This window comes from Balaenoptera acutorostrata, chromosome 15 (genome assembly GCF_949987535.1).
Source record: "Balaenoptera acutorostrata chromosome 15, mBalAcu1.1, whole genome shotgun sequence".
Taxonomy (NCBI): domain Eukaryota; kingdom Metazoa; phylum Chordata; class Mammalia; order Artiodactyla; family Balaenopteridae; genus Balaenoptera; species Balaenoptera acutorostrata.
This window is the reverse complement of record NC_080078.1, coordinates 44948021-44966867: the sequence shown is the minus strand read 5'-3', so window position 1 is coordinate 44966867 and position 18847 is coordinate 44948021. Positions and strand designations below refer to the sequence as shown.

Sequence of the window (18847 nt, the reverse complement as noted above, 5' to 3'; positions counted from 1 at the left end):
TTCCTGTCCATCCCTTGGCCACGATCGTGCTGGGCAGAGACTCCTGATCCAACGTGATGCTTGAGTTTGAGGCGGTCTTCTCTGGAAGCCACGGGCTCTTTTCCGTTCCCCACATCCTTAAAAGATTAACGTTCCCCTTCGCAGAGGGCCCTACAGAGGGTCAGGACCCCCGCCTCCAGGCCCTCGACGCCCACGGGCTCTGCGGCCTTCTGGGTATGGTAGTGGACGCCTCGCTCGCTCCCGCCGCCGGAGTGCGGCCTGGACTACAACTCCCGAAAGGCTGCACGGCGCGCCTCCGCGCCCCGCCGCTGCGAGAGGACGGCCCAGGCGCGGCCTGGACTGCAACTCCCGACAGGCTGCGCGCCCCGCTGCTGCGAGAGGACCGGGAGGCGCGGGAGGCGCGTCCGACCCGGAGAGGAGCTTGTGGCGGCGGTCACGGCTGGCGACATGGACAACGCGGGGAAGGAGCGAGAGGCGGTGCAACTAATGGCGGAGGCCGAGAAGCGAGTCAAGGCCTCCCACTCCTTTCTCCGAGGGCTCTTTGGGTGAGCGCCGGACCGCGCGTGCCCTGAGCGGGGGTCTCCGTCCTTGGCCGGCGGCCCCCCCACTTCCCTCGGGGCACCCCAGAACGCCCCAGGGCCCCCCCCACGCTCCAGGGACCTCCTAGGACCCCCGGAGTCCCCCATCTGCCCTCCAGGGATCTCCTGGAACCCTCGGAGCGCTCCCCACGCACCCCCTGGAACCCCACGGCGCTCCAGGGGCCCCCATGCGCCCTCCAGGGATCCCCTAGGACCCTCGGAGGCTCCCCCCCCGCGCGGGTGCGGGGTCCCACCGGCCGCGCGGGTGTGCGTGACCCTCCCCGCGGCGGCCACACCGGTTTGTTATTTCGCCACGAGTGAACCGACGTAGCTCGGGAGACCCGTGCGGGCGTGAGGCGCCGGGGAGCGGCGGGTCCCGGACCCCCAGCCCTAGCGCCTGGCCCGCGGTCTGTCGGGGGCGTCGGGCTGGCGGTGGGGACGCGGCAGCCGCATTCCACCACCCGGTGCCCGTGCGCCTTGCGCCAAGTACAGGTTTAATAAATATCCGTGGGAGGAATGAGTACGTTTTCTCAAACTGGTGTCTTTCCTTCACTGGAGATTGATGTGATACCCAGGGCCTCCTGTTGGATTAGGGATAACGCAACTCCTCTAAGTCTGCGTCATTTGGGAATCCCGTTCATTTCCTATAATTCTTCTGTGCTCTCCTAGGGAAGGTCTTAAATTCGGACTTACCAAAAAGCAGAGCCTGCATTGACAGTCCTTGGAAGAATTCTGGGCGGTTGAATACGTGAATGATTCAGCTGTTTAGGATGAGAGAGGCAGAAAGTTCGTGGTGGTTTACTCTTTTTCCTTTTGGAAGTGAAAGGTTCTCGGCCAACACCCAGAGCATGTTTTTATTCTGAGAAGGACCGGGGATCCGTATTTAACTGTTGCATTATTAGACGCAGTTTTATTTCTGTACAAAATCGGTTTGGAATTTGCTAGTCTTGCCACCTTCGGTCTTTTGGTAATACTTTACCGTTGTTGATAATCTCCAGGAAATGCTCATATGCAGGTTTCATGCAGTGCACATAGTGTAGGGTGCAAAGATGCAGAAAGGTAAGGGTTCCTGTCCTCAAAAATCTCTCGGGGCACTTATCCCAGCTGGTTTCTAAATTTCTCATGTGATGTGTGGTCTGCATTGTAGCAGTGAATTATAAATTTGTTCCCCTTTAAAAGTTATGGCAATACATAAGGAGCACTGCCTAATACTTGATGCTAACACCAAACAACAGCCCCTTTCTCTGGTTGTTCGCAAAACAATTACAGTTTATTTATATAAAATTTAATGTCATAGCACCTCAAGCTGGGAGGTGATCGTAATGGCACAGCGTTTCAAGCCCAGATGTGCTTCCCTGGAAGAGAATCTGTAATTGGCAGAGGAAAAAAGCCGGAGAGCACTTGATGCTTCTCGGGGGCGTGCTCCTTTCTGTGAAGAGGTGTTGCGTTATTGTTTTCGTGAAAGTAGGCCAGGTCTTGAATCAGTAATCCTTAAGGGATTTTAAAAAGGCCTTTTGTCTTTCTTCTCCTTGGCTGTTGATCACCTGTTTCATTGGCATGCTGTATAGGAAGACTTCATCCTCACCATTCACACTCAGTTTGCTTGAAAGTCATTGCATCCTAGGTCTGACGTGGATCCAGTAGGTCAGTTTATTATCCTCGCTTTGGGACCTCGGGCAAGTTCCTTAGCCCCTCTGTGCCTCAGTTTCCTCGGCTATGAAACGAGGGTAAGAGAAGTATATCTCATAGTGAGTGAGGGTTTTTTGAGTATATGCTTGTAAAACATTTAGAGTCATTGAAGATGGGGATTATGAAATATTAATTAGTATCTTCATCAAAATTTTCAGGCCCAGTTATTTATCAAGGAAGCAGCCAGACAGATCAAAGCAGGATTTCGGAGCCAAAGACCTTTTGGACTGTATCATTGGTCTTTTAATGAAATAAAGTATTTGAAAGAGCTTTGCACCATGTAAGGGTTATTTATACTATGGAAGACTGTGTTTTTAGTAATACTTGGCTCCAGGAAAACTTGGGGAAGAGGGTACTCAGAGTTCTGTGAGGTTTAATAGCGTTACATAATTCTTTGAAGCCAAAAACCAGGCCTAATTTCTCTCTCAGTGACAGTGGGAAGACAGATTCTGTATCAGTTTCAGTCGTTCAGAATCTGATGTTACATCTAGCATCACTTGCATCTGTCATCACCCTTCTAAGCCGGGATATATGTTACTCCACCCTGCCCCCACTCCCTTAGCCAGAGAATTTTCCCATCTACTTGTTTTCCTTTATTTAAACCACAGTGTGATCTATCTTCATGTCAGGCTCCTTAATTAACAAAACATACCTGCATGGGTATCACCAGTATCACCGAGCCCATCTGTTTAAGGGCCGACAGTGCTTTAAAGGGGGCAGGTGATGCTGTTTGGGGCTGTGGCAGCCATTACAAGGTGCTCAGTGTACTATACTGCAGATGTGTCACACCACGGACTCATTATCCCAGCTGCAGGTTAAAACCTGTTAGAAGTGGGTCCCCTTCACTCAGTGTTGATCCACCACCCACGCTGGTTTTGTGGCAATGCTGTATTCTCACTACTGTTCTGTAGCTCTTCCTTTTTTGTTGCTTTCAGTAAAATTAGATGAAAATATGCATTGTGTATTCCCGAGAAAAAGTCAGTCATGCATTCTTCTGTGTGTAAGGCACAAGTCTAGGCTTGTCTGCAAGATGTCAGTGTTCCTTCCCCGCGTCCCCCTGCAGGAAGGGAGCTGCTGAGGGATGCAGCCATCACAAGAAGCCACTGTCGTGGTGGTCTGTCTTTCTGTTTGCGTTAAACAGTGATGTGTTTTTGTAGTTGTGGAATGAAATTAAAATTTATTCTTTTGCTGACTGAGCTTAGTATAGCAAAATTACCACCGAAAGAGTTGTGTTTTGGTTTCATTTGTTTCCAGAGATGAGCTATTGAATTTTGTAGTTAATTTCAAATTTTAATTTAGCATCTTAACTACTGGTATGATGGTTAGCTGACCTGGGTCTGACAGCAAGATAGCTTTGCATTTCTCTTGTTATAGGAGACCACACTGGGTACACTGCCCAGCGCACATGGAGAGAGTAGCTTAAGACTGACCGTGTGAAGATGTTCTGGATGGTTGATGCTTCCTTCTCGGGCTCTGGAATGTTCCCCAGTCTCAAAGCTTATAAGGAGCTGTAAATCTGGCAGTGTTGAAGTAGATTTAATGAAAGGCCCTGTAGGGTTATCTTGAAATAACTATAAGTTTATAGTTTCTTAGCTAGTTGTGAAAATTGGGAATATTTCTTAAGCATTATAGGCCATTATCAGTATTCTTCACTCAGCTTTATTTTGGCAAAGATTGTGTTTAAATTTTGCCAAAATATGGTGGGGGCATGTGAAAGTATTTGTAAAGCATTTAGGTCTGCCTCAGTTACAGTAGATATTCAAATGCTGATTAAACTTTTAAAAAAAAATTAAGCTCAGATTTACTCAGAGACAGGTAGTATAGTATAAGAAATATATATGTATATTTACTCTTTATTTCCTATGTAATAAGAAATAGAGGACTTCCCTGGTGGCACAGTGGTGAAGAATCCGCCTGCCAATGCAGGGGACACGGGTTCGAGCCCTGGTCCGGGAAGATCCCATACGCCGCGGAGCAACTAAGCCCATGTGCCACAACTACTGAGCCTGTGCTGTGCTCTAGGGCCCTCAAGCCACAACTACTGAGCCCGCATGCCACAACTACTGAAGCCCACGCACCTAGAGCCCATGCTCTGCAACAAGAGAAGCCACCACAATGAGAAGCCCACACACGCAACGAAGAGTAGCCCCCGCTCGCCGCAACTAGAGAAAGCCTGTGCGCAGCAAAGACGACCCAACACAGCCCAATAAAAAGAAAAAAATAGAATAACCTATATATTGAATAATTATATATTATATAAGGTATATTATGTATGAGCCATAATAATATATACTATTATATGTAAGAAGACCAAATATAGATTCTAGTTTACTAGCTTGGGGATCCTGGCCAGGTAAATCATATTCAGAGCTTCTGTTTTTTCGGCGTTTGAATGGGCAGAGGGAAAGAATTTACTTGTCAGAGTTGTAAGGATTGAATGAGGTATCAGAATGCTTATTAAGCTGCACAGAGCTATATTACTGTTACTTATAATCATTTGGTTTCCTAATTTGAGTGTCAATGTCAAGTTACAGTTTGTATATCAAGTGATAAACTCTCACAAGTTTGGCCTTTTTCTGTCTGCATTTTTGCAGTGTTCACCATATATTCTCTCATTCTTGTGAGCCCTGCGAGGTGCAGAGTCCTTTACAAGAAGTAGGGAGGACTGTGGTGGCCTGTGGCTCTAGGATGTAAGGTCCTGGGGCGTCTGCCTTAGTTGGTGGCTTTGGCCCAGCGCTTCGCGCAGCATGTGGCTATGGCAGGCGCGCGTGGACTATGGTGAATGCAGATACAGATGTTGATTTGTTTTCTTGTACTCTTTTGTGTAGTTTCAAGAGCAAAGGTAACAAAGAGCGGGGGAGTTCACGTCACTTTCTTCTGTTTTCTTGAATATGTGTTTGTAGTAAATCCATATATGGTAGGAAAATGCAAGGAGTACAGAAGGGTTTCAGTTGAAAAGTAAAATTTTCCCTGAGTCCTCACTCTCCTAAATCTTACTCAGCAGAAGTAACCATTTAACCTTCTTTTTGATTCTTTTGATGGTTATTGCCATAAGTCTAAGTAATTTTAGAATACTTCTACTACCAGATTTATTAATTTTAGATAATATTTGTCAATCCTGCCACATAGCTTATGTGGCAGTGCATTTTCTCCTTCACCTCTTGTTTTTAGTTAATTCTCAATCTCCAAATATTATCTTTTATATGTAAGTAACATTTAAATTTATAATTCTGCTTTAAAAATTTTTCAGATATTTCCCTATTTCTGTGAGTTACAGAGTGGCCGTGAGTATCATGTCCAAACTGGGATATTTTTGAGTTGCCAAGAAAACGGGTATAACCTAGGAGTGTCCCCGCAACCAGGACGGAGGATCATCCTAGTTAAAGGCGACTCTGTAATCTATTTTTATGCTTTCACTTTACATTTATTTGATTAGATGATAAAATGGGTAAAACTTCCGTACCTTAAGAATTTTCAGTTAGTGATGCTCGTGAGTGCACAGTAAGGAGACTTTGAAAATAGAATCTCAGAGTGTTAATCACGTCTGTATTTGAATAGAGCTTATTGTAAGTAATGGTAATTTAATTAAAATCTAACAAATAATAGATCAATTCTTTCTTGGGTTAAAATATGTTTTTCACAGTAAGGAAGTATCTTCCAATTCGGTTTTATATATATATATATTTTTTAATAAGTATTTTAATTAATTATTAATTTATTTTATTTTTGGCTGTGTTGGGTCTTCATTTCTGTGAGAGGGCTTTCTCTAGTTGTGGCAAGTGGGGGCCACTCTTCATCGCGGTGCGTGGGCCTCTCACTATCGCGGCCTCTCTTGTTGCGGAGCACAGGCTCCAGACGCGCAGGCTCAGTAATTGTGGCTCACGGGCCTAGTTGCTCCGCGGCATGTGGGATCTTCCCAGACCAGGGCTCGAACCCGTGTCCCCTGCACCGGCAGGCAGATTCTCAGCCACTGCGCCACCAGGGAAGCCCCAATTCGGTTTTAATGGGTGTTTTCATTAGGGATTGAATGAGGGTCTTTTCAATAACTGTCAGGTAAGCGTGACTTTTTTTCTTAGTTATTAGTATATTAACTAATGGATAGCCTCATACTGAACTCTGCTTGCATCCCTTGAATAACCCCTCTGGATTATAATGTATTATTTTTACTGTGGGATTCTGTTTTTAAATATTTTACATCAAATTCTTTTATTTACAATTCTTTTGTGTATAGTTTTTCTCAGATTGAAGTATTTTTTTTTTAATTTATTTTATTTTATTTTTTATTTTATTTTATTTTTGGCTGTGTTGGGTCTTCATTGCTGCACGCGGGCTTTCTCTAGTTGCGGTGAGCGGGGGCTACTCTTTGTTGCGGTGCGCAGGCTTCTCATTGCGGTGGCTTCTCTTATTGTGGAGCATGGGCTCTAGGGTGCGCGGGCTTCAGTAGTTGTGGCACGCGGGCTCAGTAGTTGTGGCTCGTGGGCTCTAGAGCGCAGGCTGAGTAGTTGTGGCGCTCGGGCTTAGTTGCTCCGCGGCATGTGGGATCTTCCTGGACCAGGGATCGAACCCGTGTCCCCTGCGTTGGCAGGCGGATTCGTAACCACTGCGCCACCAGGGAAGGCCCAGATTGAAGTATTGATGTCACAGGCACTCATGTCACAGGTACTCTCATAAAAAGAATTTGTAAGTTTTTCTTTTTTCCCATGCTCTGGTCTTTGGATTTTTAAATAGAATCCTCTTACAGTGAAATCATCTTGGGCTTTTTGGTGGGTATTTCTTTGATAACTTTCTCTTTTTTCCCTCTGGAATTTATAATGTTTAAACTTTCTATCTCTGCTGAGGTCAGTTTTGGTAAATTGTATTTTACAAAGAAATTATTCATTTCATCCAAGTTTTAAAATTTATTTGCAGAGTTGTGCAAAGTAGTCTTTTATGACTTTTAAAATGTTATTGCAGCAGTTATTTCCCTCTTTTTACTTCTTATGTGTTAGTGCTTGTCCCTTTTTTGTCTTGATTCTTTTTCTTTAAACAACTGATATTTTGACTTATGAGTTTTACTAGTTTCCTGTTTTCTACCTTATTAATTTCTCTCTTGCCTTTATTACTTTCTTTCGTTTTTTTCCCTTGGCTTTTTTGGGGGGTGAGGGGTGGTATTTAATTCATTATTTCTATTTTATTTATATGGATCCAACTATTCATGGATGAATTTTCCTTTAAAACTGTATTACTGTTTTAATTGCATCCCATAGATACTGGTATATAGTGTTTTTATTTTAATTTGTTTCATCTTTGACCCAGGAGTTCTTTGAGGGTTTTGTTCCAGGTAGAAGGACCTTTTTTGTATATTATTAATTTCTAGCTTCATTTCATTATGATTAGAGAACGTACTGAGGTTTTCTTTGCCACCTAATGTGTGATTGGTGTTCATGCGTGGTCCATGTGCCCTTAAGAAGAAGTGGGTTTTCTCTTTTCAGAGTGTATGACTTGCTAGAGATCCCTGAGGTCTGGTTACTGATTATGTTGTTTAGGTCTTTCATATCTATATTTTTTGTCCACTTGACCTGTTTTGGACTAAAAGGGGTAATATTAATATCTCCTTTTATGAGTGTATTTCTGTCTTCTTGGATCTATTGTAATTTTTTTTCTTTTTTTTATTGTAAAATACTCATAACATTTACCATCTTAACCATTTTTAAGTGTAGAGTTCAGTAGTATTAAAGTACATTCATATTGTTGTGCAGCCATCACCACCATCCCATAACTCTTGTCATCTTGTAAAACTGAAACTCTATACCCATTAATAACTCCCCATTCTCTGCTCCCCCAGCCCCTGGAAGCCACCGTATACTTTCTTCATGATTTCAGCTGTGCTGAGTACCTCATATAAGTGGAATCATACAGTATTTGTGTTTTTGTGATTGGCTTATTTCACCTAGCATAATGTCCTCAAGATTCATCCATATTGTAGCATATTTCAGAATTTCTTTCCTTTATAAGGCTGAATAATATTCTGTCATATGTATATACCACATTTTGCTAATCCATTCATTCATTAATGAACACTAGGATTGCCTCCACGTTTTAGCTATTGTGAATAATGCTGCTATGAACATGATTGTACAAATATCTCTTCAAGACCCCGCTTTTCATTCTCTTGGGTATATACCCCAAAATGAAATTGCTGGATTATATGGTAATTCTACTTTTAATTTTTTGAGGAACTGCCATACTGTTTTTCCACAGTAGCTGTACCATTTTACTTTCCCACCAACAGTGCACACAGGTTCTAATTTCTGAACATGCTTGCCAGCACTTGTTATTTTCTGTTTGTTGTTTTTTAAATTAATGGCCATTCTAACAGGTGTGAGATGATATCTCATTGTGGCTTTGATTTGCATTTCCCTAATGATTAGTGATGTTGAGCATCTTTTCATATGCCTGTTGGCCATTCATATATATTTTTTGGAGAAATGTCTATTCAAGTCCTTTGCCCATTTTTGAATTGGTTTTTTTTTTGTTATTGTTGAGTTTTAGGAGTTCTCTTTATATTCTGGATATTAATCCTTTATCAGGTATGTGATTTGCACATATTTTCTCCCGTTCTGTATGGTGCCTTTTTACTCTGTGAATAGTGTCTGTGATGCATAAAATTTTCTTAACTTTCATGAAATGCAATTTGTCTATTTTTCTTTTCTAACCTGTGCCTTTAGTGTCATATCCAAGATATTGACAAATCCAGTGTCATGAAGCTTTTGCTATTTTCTTCTAAGATTTTTTTGTTGTTTTTTAAGTATCACATTTAGGTCCTTGATCCATTTTGAGTTAATTTTTGTATAAGGTGATAGGTAAGGGTCCAACTTTATTCTTTTGCAAGTCAGTATCCGGTTTTCCCAGCACCGTTTGTTGTAAAGACTGTCTTTCCCCTGTTGAATATTTTGGCACCCTTGTCAAAAATGATTTGTCCATATATGCAAAGATTTATTCATGGGTTCTCTATTCTAGTCTGTTGGTCTATATGTCTTTTTTTATGCCTGTACCACATTGTTTTGAGTACTGTAGCTTTGTAGTAAGTTTTGAAATCAGGAAGTATGAGCCCTCCAGTTTTGTTCTTCCTTCTCAAGATTGTTTTGGCATTTAGGATTACTGTAATTTCTGCTGTAGAAAGGTGGCTGCCAGGTTTTGGTACATAGATATTCACAATTAATATAATTTCATTTGAATTGTATCTTTAGCATTATGAAGTGAATTTCTTTATTTCATTTGATACTTTTGAGCCCAAATTCTACCTTGTCTGATGCCAGCAATCCCTGCTTTCTTGTTACTTGTGTTTGCCTGTTTTAGAGCTGTGTTAGGTAAGAGGATTATACCTGAGGCCTGTTGCCATGTGGCCTGTGCTGCCTCGCCCCAGGGAGAGGGCACCTCCCCTCCCCGTTGAGTCCAGGCGCAGTGGCCTGAGTCCAGGCAAGGTGGCCGGAACTGACTTTGAGGTAGAAAGTGAGAGCAGAAGCTGCAGGGGTCATCTGTGCTTCCGTCATGAGAGGAGTACACCCGATGGGGGCCGCATTCCAGAACAGAGAGAGAAGACCCACGGAGAAAGAGCCAGCAGAGTCACAACCAGCACAAGGTGGAGTGAGAGAGAGAGAAGCTTTGGGAAGACTTGGGGATATTTCTTGTTGCAACAAATCTATCAAACGCAGGTTGACATATTTGGCAAACTCCCAACCAGCTCTTTATCTTGAGGCTTTCAGAATAGCTTTATTTTAGTTGTGTCTGTCATATTGAGCACAGGGTTGGGCTTTGTTTGTTTAGATTTGTGAGCAAATCTAAAAATCTTCAGCACATTTACATTATTGGTATGACTGGCATATGGATGATTTTTAATTCTGTCATTTTGTTATATTTGTTATGGACAGCTGACCCTTGAACAACATGGGTTGGAACTGCGTGGGTCCACTTAACACGCAGGTTTTTTTCAGTAGTAGGTACTGCGGTGCTGCCCGATCTGTGGAATACGAGGGTGCGGGCGGGGGACTGCGTGTTTGGAGAGCTGGCTGCACCAGGGTCAGCGCACCAACCCCCCGTACTGTTCAAGGGTCAACCGTATTATGTTTTATTTGCAGTTTTTCTTCATGTGATCTCTGTTCTTTGCTTTTATTTAGGAAATTTCGTAATTTTATTTTACTGGCTACCTTTATGCTATGAATCTTTTTTAATACCCTTCGCTCGGTTTCCTTACTTAGGCATCTAGTATTTTGTCTGCCCTGGAAAAAATCCATTACCTACCTATGTGCCACTCAGAGAGGGTGTTCTACTTACCCCTTTATCCAGGGTGTGTGTGTATCGGAGAGGTTCAGTTATTCTTCCTCCGCTTACAGTGGGGTTATGTCCTGATAAACCCCTCGTAAGTTGAAAATGTATTTAATACACCTAACCTACCGAACATGATAGCTTAGCCTGGCCTTCCTTAAACATGCTCAGAACACTTCCATTAGCCTACAGTTGGGCAAAACAATCTAGCACAAAGCCTATTTTATAATAGTGTTGAATGTCTCTTGCTATTCATTGAATAGGTACTGCAAGTGAAAAGCAGAGTGGGCATCTGGGTCCAGAATGGTTGTGAGTGTGTCGGTGATCACATGGCTGACTGCGAGCGCAGCTGGTGTCCCTGCCAGACCCATCACAAGAGAGGGTCTACTGCATATCGCTAACTTGGGGAAGGATCAAAATTCGAAGGCTGGTTTCTCCTGAACGCTCCGCCTTCTATCAGTACATTAGTGCGGCTTCTTTGATGACTAGGGTCATGGGGGTGGGTTGGGGCTTGCTGCCACTGCAGTTCTGCCTCCTCCCGTTTCCTAAGACCCTGAGTTTATTTCCACCTCCGCTTTCTTTCCCTTCACTGCCAAGCCTCCTCTCCCCCTCCCTCCCGCAGAAGCACATCATCTGGAGTCTGCCGCCTCTAGCCAGGCCACCTTTCCAGCCCCCCAGGTGCTCCAGGTCTCATACCTGCCTCCTTGACCCCACTCTGCGGCCCCTCCTTGCCGGGGTCTTGTGGTCTGTGAGCTGCTGTTGCTGGGACCCTGCCGCACCCCCTCTTGAGTCCAGCCATCCCCTCCTCATTTCTAGCAGGGGCTGTGTCCCTAGCTCTGCTAGTTCAGGGTCTTTATTTCCCCAGCTTTATTTAAATGAAGTCTTGTTGAATTCTGTCTGCTAGTTTTGCTGTGAGTGTATTACGGGTGGTTGTATCTGCTCCTTGTTGATCTGTGTGGTTCTGGAGGATGTGAGGACGTGCTTGTATTTAGGCAGCCATCATTGTCCTATGGGAATCACAAGTCTGAAAGATTAAATTCAGTTTAAAAATTGAATTTTTATAAAGATTGAAATTAAATATAAAAACTTCTCTTGGCAAGTCATGTTGTGTGTGTCATTTCTGAGTTTATCCAGTAATTCCTATTTTTGGCTTCCTTGTAATATTTAAGTATCTTGGTTTGTTTTACTAAAAGGTCCAGTCTATACATATCTCCCCTCTTCAAGAGAGGTGACTCCCCATATCATGTCAAGGCATTGGGACTATTACCAAAGAAAGTCCAAGTAGCTTTCTTTGCTGTACCTGTTCTTGTAACTTTATTTTATTTAGCAAGTTATGCTTAAATGCAGATACTTTTGTCAGACAGTCTTTAAATGTCTCAGATTGTTTCCTGTGTCTGAGAATCTGTGATTATTTTTTCTTACATAAATGGAAATAAACTGAGATGTTCTCAGAAGATGGAATCCCAGGGTCCAGGGCAAAGCACTGAGGCCACCTGTCAAGTTTGAGGCCCCTGCTTGTCTTCTGCCAGCTGCTCTGGGGGCGGTGCTCTGGGGCTTGGAGCTGTGTCTGCTCTTGTGGGGGGAGGGAGGGGAGCCGATAGATGCCTGCGTTTGTTGGTAGGCAGTCCGACTCCAAAGCCTGCGTGCTTGCCACTACTCCTCCTGTTACTGGTTTGTGAAAAAGCAGAGGACTTCAGTCAAGCAGTTACAGGAGTTTGGTATAAGAATTCAAATGAGGGCTTCCCTGGTGGCGCAGTGGTTGAGAGTCTGCCTGCCAATGCAGGGGACACGGGTTCGAGCCCTGGCCTGGGAAGATCCCACATGCCGCGGAGCAACTGGGCCCGTGAGCCACAATTACTGAGCCTGCGCGTCTGGAACCTGTGCTCCGCAACAAGAGAGGCCGCGATAGTGAGAGGCCCGCGCACCGCGATGAAGAGTGGCCCCCACTTGCCGCAACTAGAGAAAGCCCTCGCACAGAAACGAAGACCCAACACAGCCATAAATAAATAAATAAATACATAAAAAAAAAGAAAAGAAAAGAAAAGTACAGGCTAAAAGTAAGACCCCACTCCTGGCCCCATTCTCTCTCCTGAGGTCAGGCCTTTAAAAAAAAAAAAAAAAAAAGAATTAAAATTAGCACTAAGAAAAGTATCTCCCTGGGGCCTCTACATTCCACCTGCTGCAGGCAGGCGCTCTGCTTCCTCATCATGTGGAGGAAGCTGGACTGTTTACAGACATATTAAACCCAGAACTAAAATAACCCTGAAAGGGTTAAGTTTATCTAGGAAAACTCCCAAGTTTTAGAATCTGTGGAGATTACAGATATGAAGTATCAGATGAAAGTAAATTGCTTGTTGGAGGGTAAAAAGTAGAATAAATAGTTGTATATGGCTGTGATGTTGTGATACATGAAATATATATTTGTTCTCCACCCTGGGTTCCTGGCACAGAGCTGGTAAAGGCTTGTAAGACCCTGAGTGGTGAGGGTGAGAGGGGCGTCTTGTTATTCATAATAAGCCCCTTTCAACCCTCCCTGGGTTATGCTAACGAGGTGACTCAGGGTGGGTCCTTGATGGCTTCAGGATGGGGGCTGGTTGTCAGAGGAAGCAGCCAGTGATTAGAGGGCTGGAACTTTCAGTCCCACCCCCGAGGGGAGTGAGTCAGTCACCAGGGTAGTCAGTCCCTCTGCCATGAGCCTTGTAAAAACCCTACACGACAGGGCTCAGAGAGCTTCCGGGTTGGAGACACGTGGAGGTGCTGCTCCAGGGGAGAGGGTGCTCCCGGGGGGAGGGGGGCTCCCGGGGAGAGGGGGGCTCCGGGCGCCCTCCCGACACGCCTGCCCTGTGCCTCTCTCCCGTTTTGCTGTTTCTCAGCTGTGTCCTTGATAAGAAACCAGCAATAGGAATGTGTTTCTCTGAGTTCTGTGAACCCTTCCAGCAAACTATCGAATTTGAGGAGGAGGTTGTGGGAACCCCTGATTGTAGCTGGTCGGTCAGAAGAACGGGGGACCCAGCACTTGCAACGGGCGTCTGAAGTGCGGGTGCTCAACCTGTGGGGTCTGTGCGGAACTGAATTGAATCGCAGGACATCCCGCTGGTGGCTGCAGGGAATTGGAGAGTTGCTTGGCATAGAAAACCCACGTTTGGCGTCAGAAGTGTTGTGAATAGAGAAACTGTTTCCTTTAATGGTAGAGATATTTTAAACAGACTTTGAATTTTTCACTTCTTTTCGGGATGCTTTCTGTATTTGCTTGTTGTTTTGAGGGACACGTGGGAAAACTTGCAAATCTGTGATGTGGGCTGTTTCTTCCATGCAGACACTGGGTCTTCAGCCTCGTGACTGAGGCCTGTGAGCCAGGCCCTGTGCTGGACCCTGTCCCGGCATCGGCCTGGTGGCTGGAGTGGTGTCACTGGTGAACGAGGAGGAGGAGCCTCTCCCAGGCCCGGGAAACTCAAAGTGATCCCTGTGTTCAGTCTTTCCACACGGTTTGACAGCCCTTCAGGGTGTTCTGGTGATGAAGCTGAATTTTGTCTCTAGTCCTGCTTTGGCATCATCACAGCTCTGTGATTGTCACGCGGTAGGACACTTCCGCTCCAGATCTCATGGGTTATGAGCAGCGTTCTTTCCGCCTCAGCAGTTGCCCCGCTTCTCGGGGGCATATCTCTTGGTGTGTGTCGTTGGTCCCCACGGCTCTTGATTTGGTGTCTCTGGCCCCCACCTGCGCATGTGCTCAGTTGCAGTTTCCTGCTGCCCCCAGGTAGCTCTCACTCACCATGAGGAAAATGCAAGACTTCGGATGAGTGGAGGATTAATAGGCTTGTCTGCGTGTAGATGTCATCTGAGCTCTTTGGAATAATGGGCTGTGATTTTTCCCAGGCTGATTTTTTTTCCTCCTAAACATTAAAACGGGAACAGGTGGGGGCCGGGGGGAGGTAGTGAAGAGAGGCAGGGGCTTGCAGGCAGGCTCGGGCCCAGCTCTGCTGCTCCTGGGGGCTGGGGGAGGCGTGTGACTCTCACCCCATCTCCTTGGAACCCGGGGTGGGGATGTTAGACACTCTCAGACTTCTCCAGCACTGAAGTTAAATACTCTTCTTGGCATTCTCACCTCCTCCTGGGTAAGGACTTTGTTTTCTTAGTGATTTCTGGCAGGTCAGTGCCATGTACTGTACTATATTACTTTATAATGTAGACTCTCTCAATGAAACTTCTTTCTGTTTTTGAGGATCTCCTACCTCACTTATAGGGGCTCTGGGTAACGATCAGTTGAATTATTTGAATGTGAATTCTGAATATTTGTCCTTAAAACTTACAAAAAATCAACATTCATGGGTGTAGAACACAGTAGGCATTTGGAGTGACTTAAAAGTATATTTTTTTCATAAATTCTTTAAGTTATGTTTGTTCATGACACATGAGTTCTCTGGTGCTTTTAACATGAGAATTTTTCTGGTGATTCTGTTTTAGGAGAGGTGAGGCAGGGTTCATTCATTATTTTTATAAACATCGCTGAACCTGTTATCAGGTGTCAGCTCCACCACTGACCTTGGCTGGATGACCTTGGGCAAGCCATTGACCTGCAGGTACAGTTTTCTCTTCTGTGACATGGAGATCTTTTGTGGTCGTTGTAATAATGAATATGATGTAAGGCATGTGGAAATATGCAGCATAAAACCTAGCATAATATAGGTGTTCTATTATTCCTAGCTGAACCTGCTTCTGAAAATAATAGGATAAAGTACATTTTAATTAAGCTAGTTTTATTTGGAAACCTTTAGTAAGAACAATTGCACTGGACTTCCCTGGTGGCGTACTGGTTAAGAATCCGCCTGCCAGTGCAGGGTACACGGGTTCGAGCCCTGGTCCGGGAAGATCCCATGTGCTGCGGAGCAACTAAGCCCGTGTGCCACAACTACTGAGCCTGTACTCTAGAGCCCGTGAGCCACAACTACTGAGCCCATGTGCCACAACTACTGCAGCCCACGCGCCTAGAGCCCATGCTCTGCAACAAGAGAAGCCACTGCAATGAGAAGCCTGTGCACTGCAACGAAGAGTAGCCCCTGCTCGCCACAACTAGAGAAAGCCTGCGAGTAGCAACGAATACCCAACGCAGCCAAAAATAAATTAAAAAAAAAAAAAGAAGAATGATTGCACTATAATTACAGTTCATGATTCCTGGTACATGTTAGAAAAATAAGACACAGAAAGTGGCAAGCCTTTGTTAGCTCCAAGGAGCTGTGGCTAAGGTTGAAAGCTTTCTCAAGTTGGGAATTTTCCACTGGATAATTAGCTTTTTTTTTTTTTAATGTAGCTTTGAAGTAGAGAAAAAGGAACATGAAGGTGTGAGTGAGAGAAGGCTTTGCCTATTCTGACGCTTCATTTTTGGTGTGGTTTGTTGCCATTCTATCATTGGCTGTGTGACATAGCTTCCAAAGGGGTTTTTTTTAGAGGAGAGGGGAACAGCTTTATTGAGATATAATTCACATACCATACAATTCACCCGTTTAAAGTGTCCAGTTGAGTAGTTTTAAGCATATTCACCAAGCTTTGCAACTATCACAACAAGCAGTTTTAGAACATTTTCATCACCCCAGAAAGAAACTCTTTACCCTCCCCCCTCATTTTTCTCTAGCACTTCCAGCTCTCGGCAACCACCAGTCTGCTTTCTGTCTTTGTAGACTGGCCTGTTGTAGACCTTTCATGTGAATGGTGTGCTCCTCTGGGACTGGCTCTTCACTTCACATGATGTTTTTTGGAGGCTCGTCTACGTTGTAGTATGATCAGTACTTCATTCCTTTTTATTGTCTGGTCTCCTCCATTGTGTGTGTACCTCCTTTATCATTTGATGGACGTTTGGGTTGTTTCCATTTTTGTCTGTCATGAATAATGCTGCTGTGAACATTTGTGTACAAGCTTTTGTGTGGACTAATGTTTTCATTTCTCTTGGGTAGGTACCTAGGAGTAGAATTTCTGGGTCATATAGTAACTATGTTTAACCTTTTGAGCAGCTGCCAAACTGTTATCCAAAGTGGCTTTTTATACAATTTGCCACTTGGACGGGCAGTATATGAGGGTCCCAGTTTCCGTACATCCTCCCTGACACTTGTTAGATCTGTCTTTTGATTCTAGCCAGCCTAGTGGGAGTGAAGTGATATCTCATTTGTGGTTTGCTTTGCATTTCTCTGATGGCTGATGATGTTGAGTATCATTCATTCATTCATTCATTTATTTATTTATATTTTTGGCTGCGTTGAGTCTTCGTTGCCACGTGCTGGCTTTCTTTAGTTGTGGCAAGCGGGGGCTACTCTTTGTTGTGGTGCGCGGGCTTCTCATTGCGGTGGCTTCTCTTGTTGCAGAGCATGGGCTCTAGAGCGCAGGCTCAGTAGTTGTGGCGTATGGGCTTAGTTGTTCTGCGGCATGTGGGATCTTCCCGAACCAGGGCTCGAGCCCGTGTCCCCTGCATTGGCAGGCGGATTCTTAACCACTGGGCCACCAGGGAAGCCCTGGGTTTTCTTTGTACTTTTAAGTCTGAATAAACATAGGGCTGAACTCTTCGATGTTAAAAGTGTCAAGATGTCTTTATCCTAATTTCCTTTGAAAACTATACTTCTCATTTCTCAGAATGAGTAAAACTTCAGTTTTCATGCATGGAAAAGACTCTGGTTGAGGGTGTAAGCCCTGGGTCCTGCTTCATCTGTATTTGAGTCTCAGTTCTGTGACATACTTGCTGTGTGGCTACTTTCTTATGTTTCAGTTTCCTCATCTGGACAACAGGGATAATTAGAGTAACTCCTTTGAACAGCTGTTAAGGTTCTCTGATGCTGGTCTGGCGCATAGTAACTGCTCATTAAATGTTTATTATTTGAAGGAGGAGGGGAGGATTAGGGATGTGGATGGTTGTTATAGTAAAACTTAACCTCATTTTAAAATTTTTCTCAGAGGAAACACAAGAATAGAAGAAGCTTGTGAAATGTATACCAGAGCTGCAAATATGTTCAAGATGGCTAAGAATTGGAGTGGTATGTATAAAGTTTTTGTTTGTTTGCTTTTTAGGCAAATAACTTTAAAATCACTTTGAAGGGGGAAATGACTGTCTGCCTTCCCCTTAGAAAAACTGCTGGCTGTGGACCGGGAGAGGGGGGCCTTGATCCGAGGGAACAAAGCTTGAAATCCTGGCTGAAGTTTAAGCATAGAGGCCGTGTCTGTTTTAGTGTCTGTAAACCACTTCATACAGTGGGCATGTGGTGATTAAAAAGACTTAAAATTACTTGGAGTTAAGAATAGTAATCTTTGCTTTTTATTAATGTGCTTAAATAAATTCAGTACCACAAGGAATGAAAGCTGTAGTAAAACGTATTGAAAACAAGTAGGATAAACAGGAGAGTCTGCTTTTGTTTACCTAAACCTTGGTGGAGAATTTCTAACCGTTCCTTACTCTGATAACTGATTGTGGTCCACTGAGAAATGCAGCAGTGGGAGGTGTTATTTCTATAAACCCTGACAGACTCGTCAGTTTCTAACATAATGCTTTCAACCGGGGGAAATGGCACAAAATAAAATCAGAATTCTTTTCATTGTTCTGAGAGGGGATGGCTCTTTCTAACACTGATTTGAGAAACAAATTTATCCTCTACCCCTGGAGAAAGAAGTTCTGTGCTGGGGTTTTTCTGTAGTGCAGGTGGAGAGAGCCTTTGATGGGGCAGGACGTGGGTCTCCAGCCTCCTCGCACCTGCGGATGACCTGAGGCGGGACCTTGCCCTCTCTAAGTGTGTTTCCCCGTGTGCTTTCCCAGCTTGATCGAGATGTCAGTGACACATCGCATCATGTAAGCGTGAGGTGTGCAGTGTGACGATTTTCCCCCTTGCTTCTAAGGCTGACACTTTAAAATCATTTCAGTGAAGAAAATGCTGTTGAACTAGATGACCCTAAAAGGTCCTTTCTGGCTGTAAAATTCTTTTTATAGGTTTAGTTGTAGGTTAAAAACGTATGTTCTGTTTCCAAAGTGCATTTACACCTGAATTATAATGTATTTTAAAATGGAGGAGAAAAGAGTATTAGTATTCACATCTTCTGTTTGGTTCAGGTCCTGTAATCATACGTAAAAAGTGATCTTATCTAAAAAGACCCTTTATTTATTTTATCTGGTGACCAGATGTTCTAAACTTTGGAAATTCCTTTCAGAGGGGCATTACCGGTTATGTAACCGAAGGGGGCGTGTGTGCACTCCTCACCCCGACCCCAGTGATCTCTTGCCTGGACTGTTACCTCCCTGCTTCTTT

At 44.3% G+C, this 18847-nt stretch overlaps 1 protein-coding gene across 3 annotated transcripts in view; it reads left to right on the top strand.

Annotated features, from left to right (window-relative positions):
• Positions 1-365: 365 nt before the first annotated feature.
• The window catches only part of NAPB (NSF attachment protein beta), a 41077-nt gene continuing 22595 nt past the window's right edge, over positions 366-18847 (top strand). The window contains exons 1-2 of one of the 3 annotated variants that reach the window (XM_007191873.2): positions 366-545; positions 17508-17587. In XM_007191873.2, coding sequence (XP_007191935.1) covers positions 448-545; positions 17508-17587 — 178 coding nt within the window. In that variant the 5' untranslated portion in view covers positions 366-447. The remainder of the gene's footprint in view (positions 546-17507; positions 17588-18847) is intronic. The other 2 variants (XM_007191872.2, XM_057528612.1) reach the window with 2 other exon arrangements.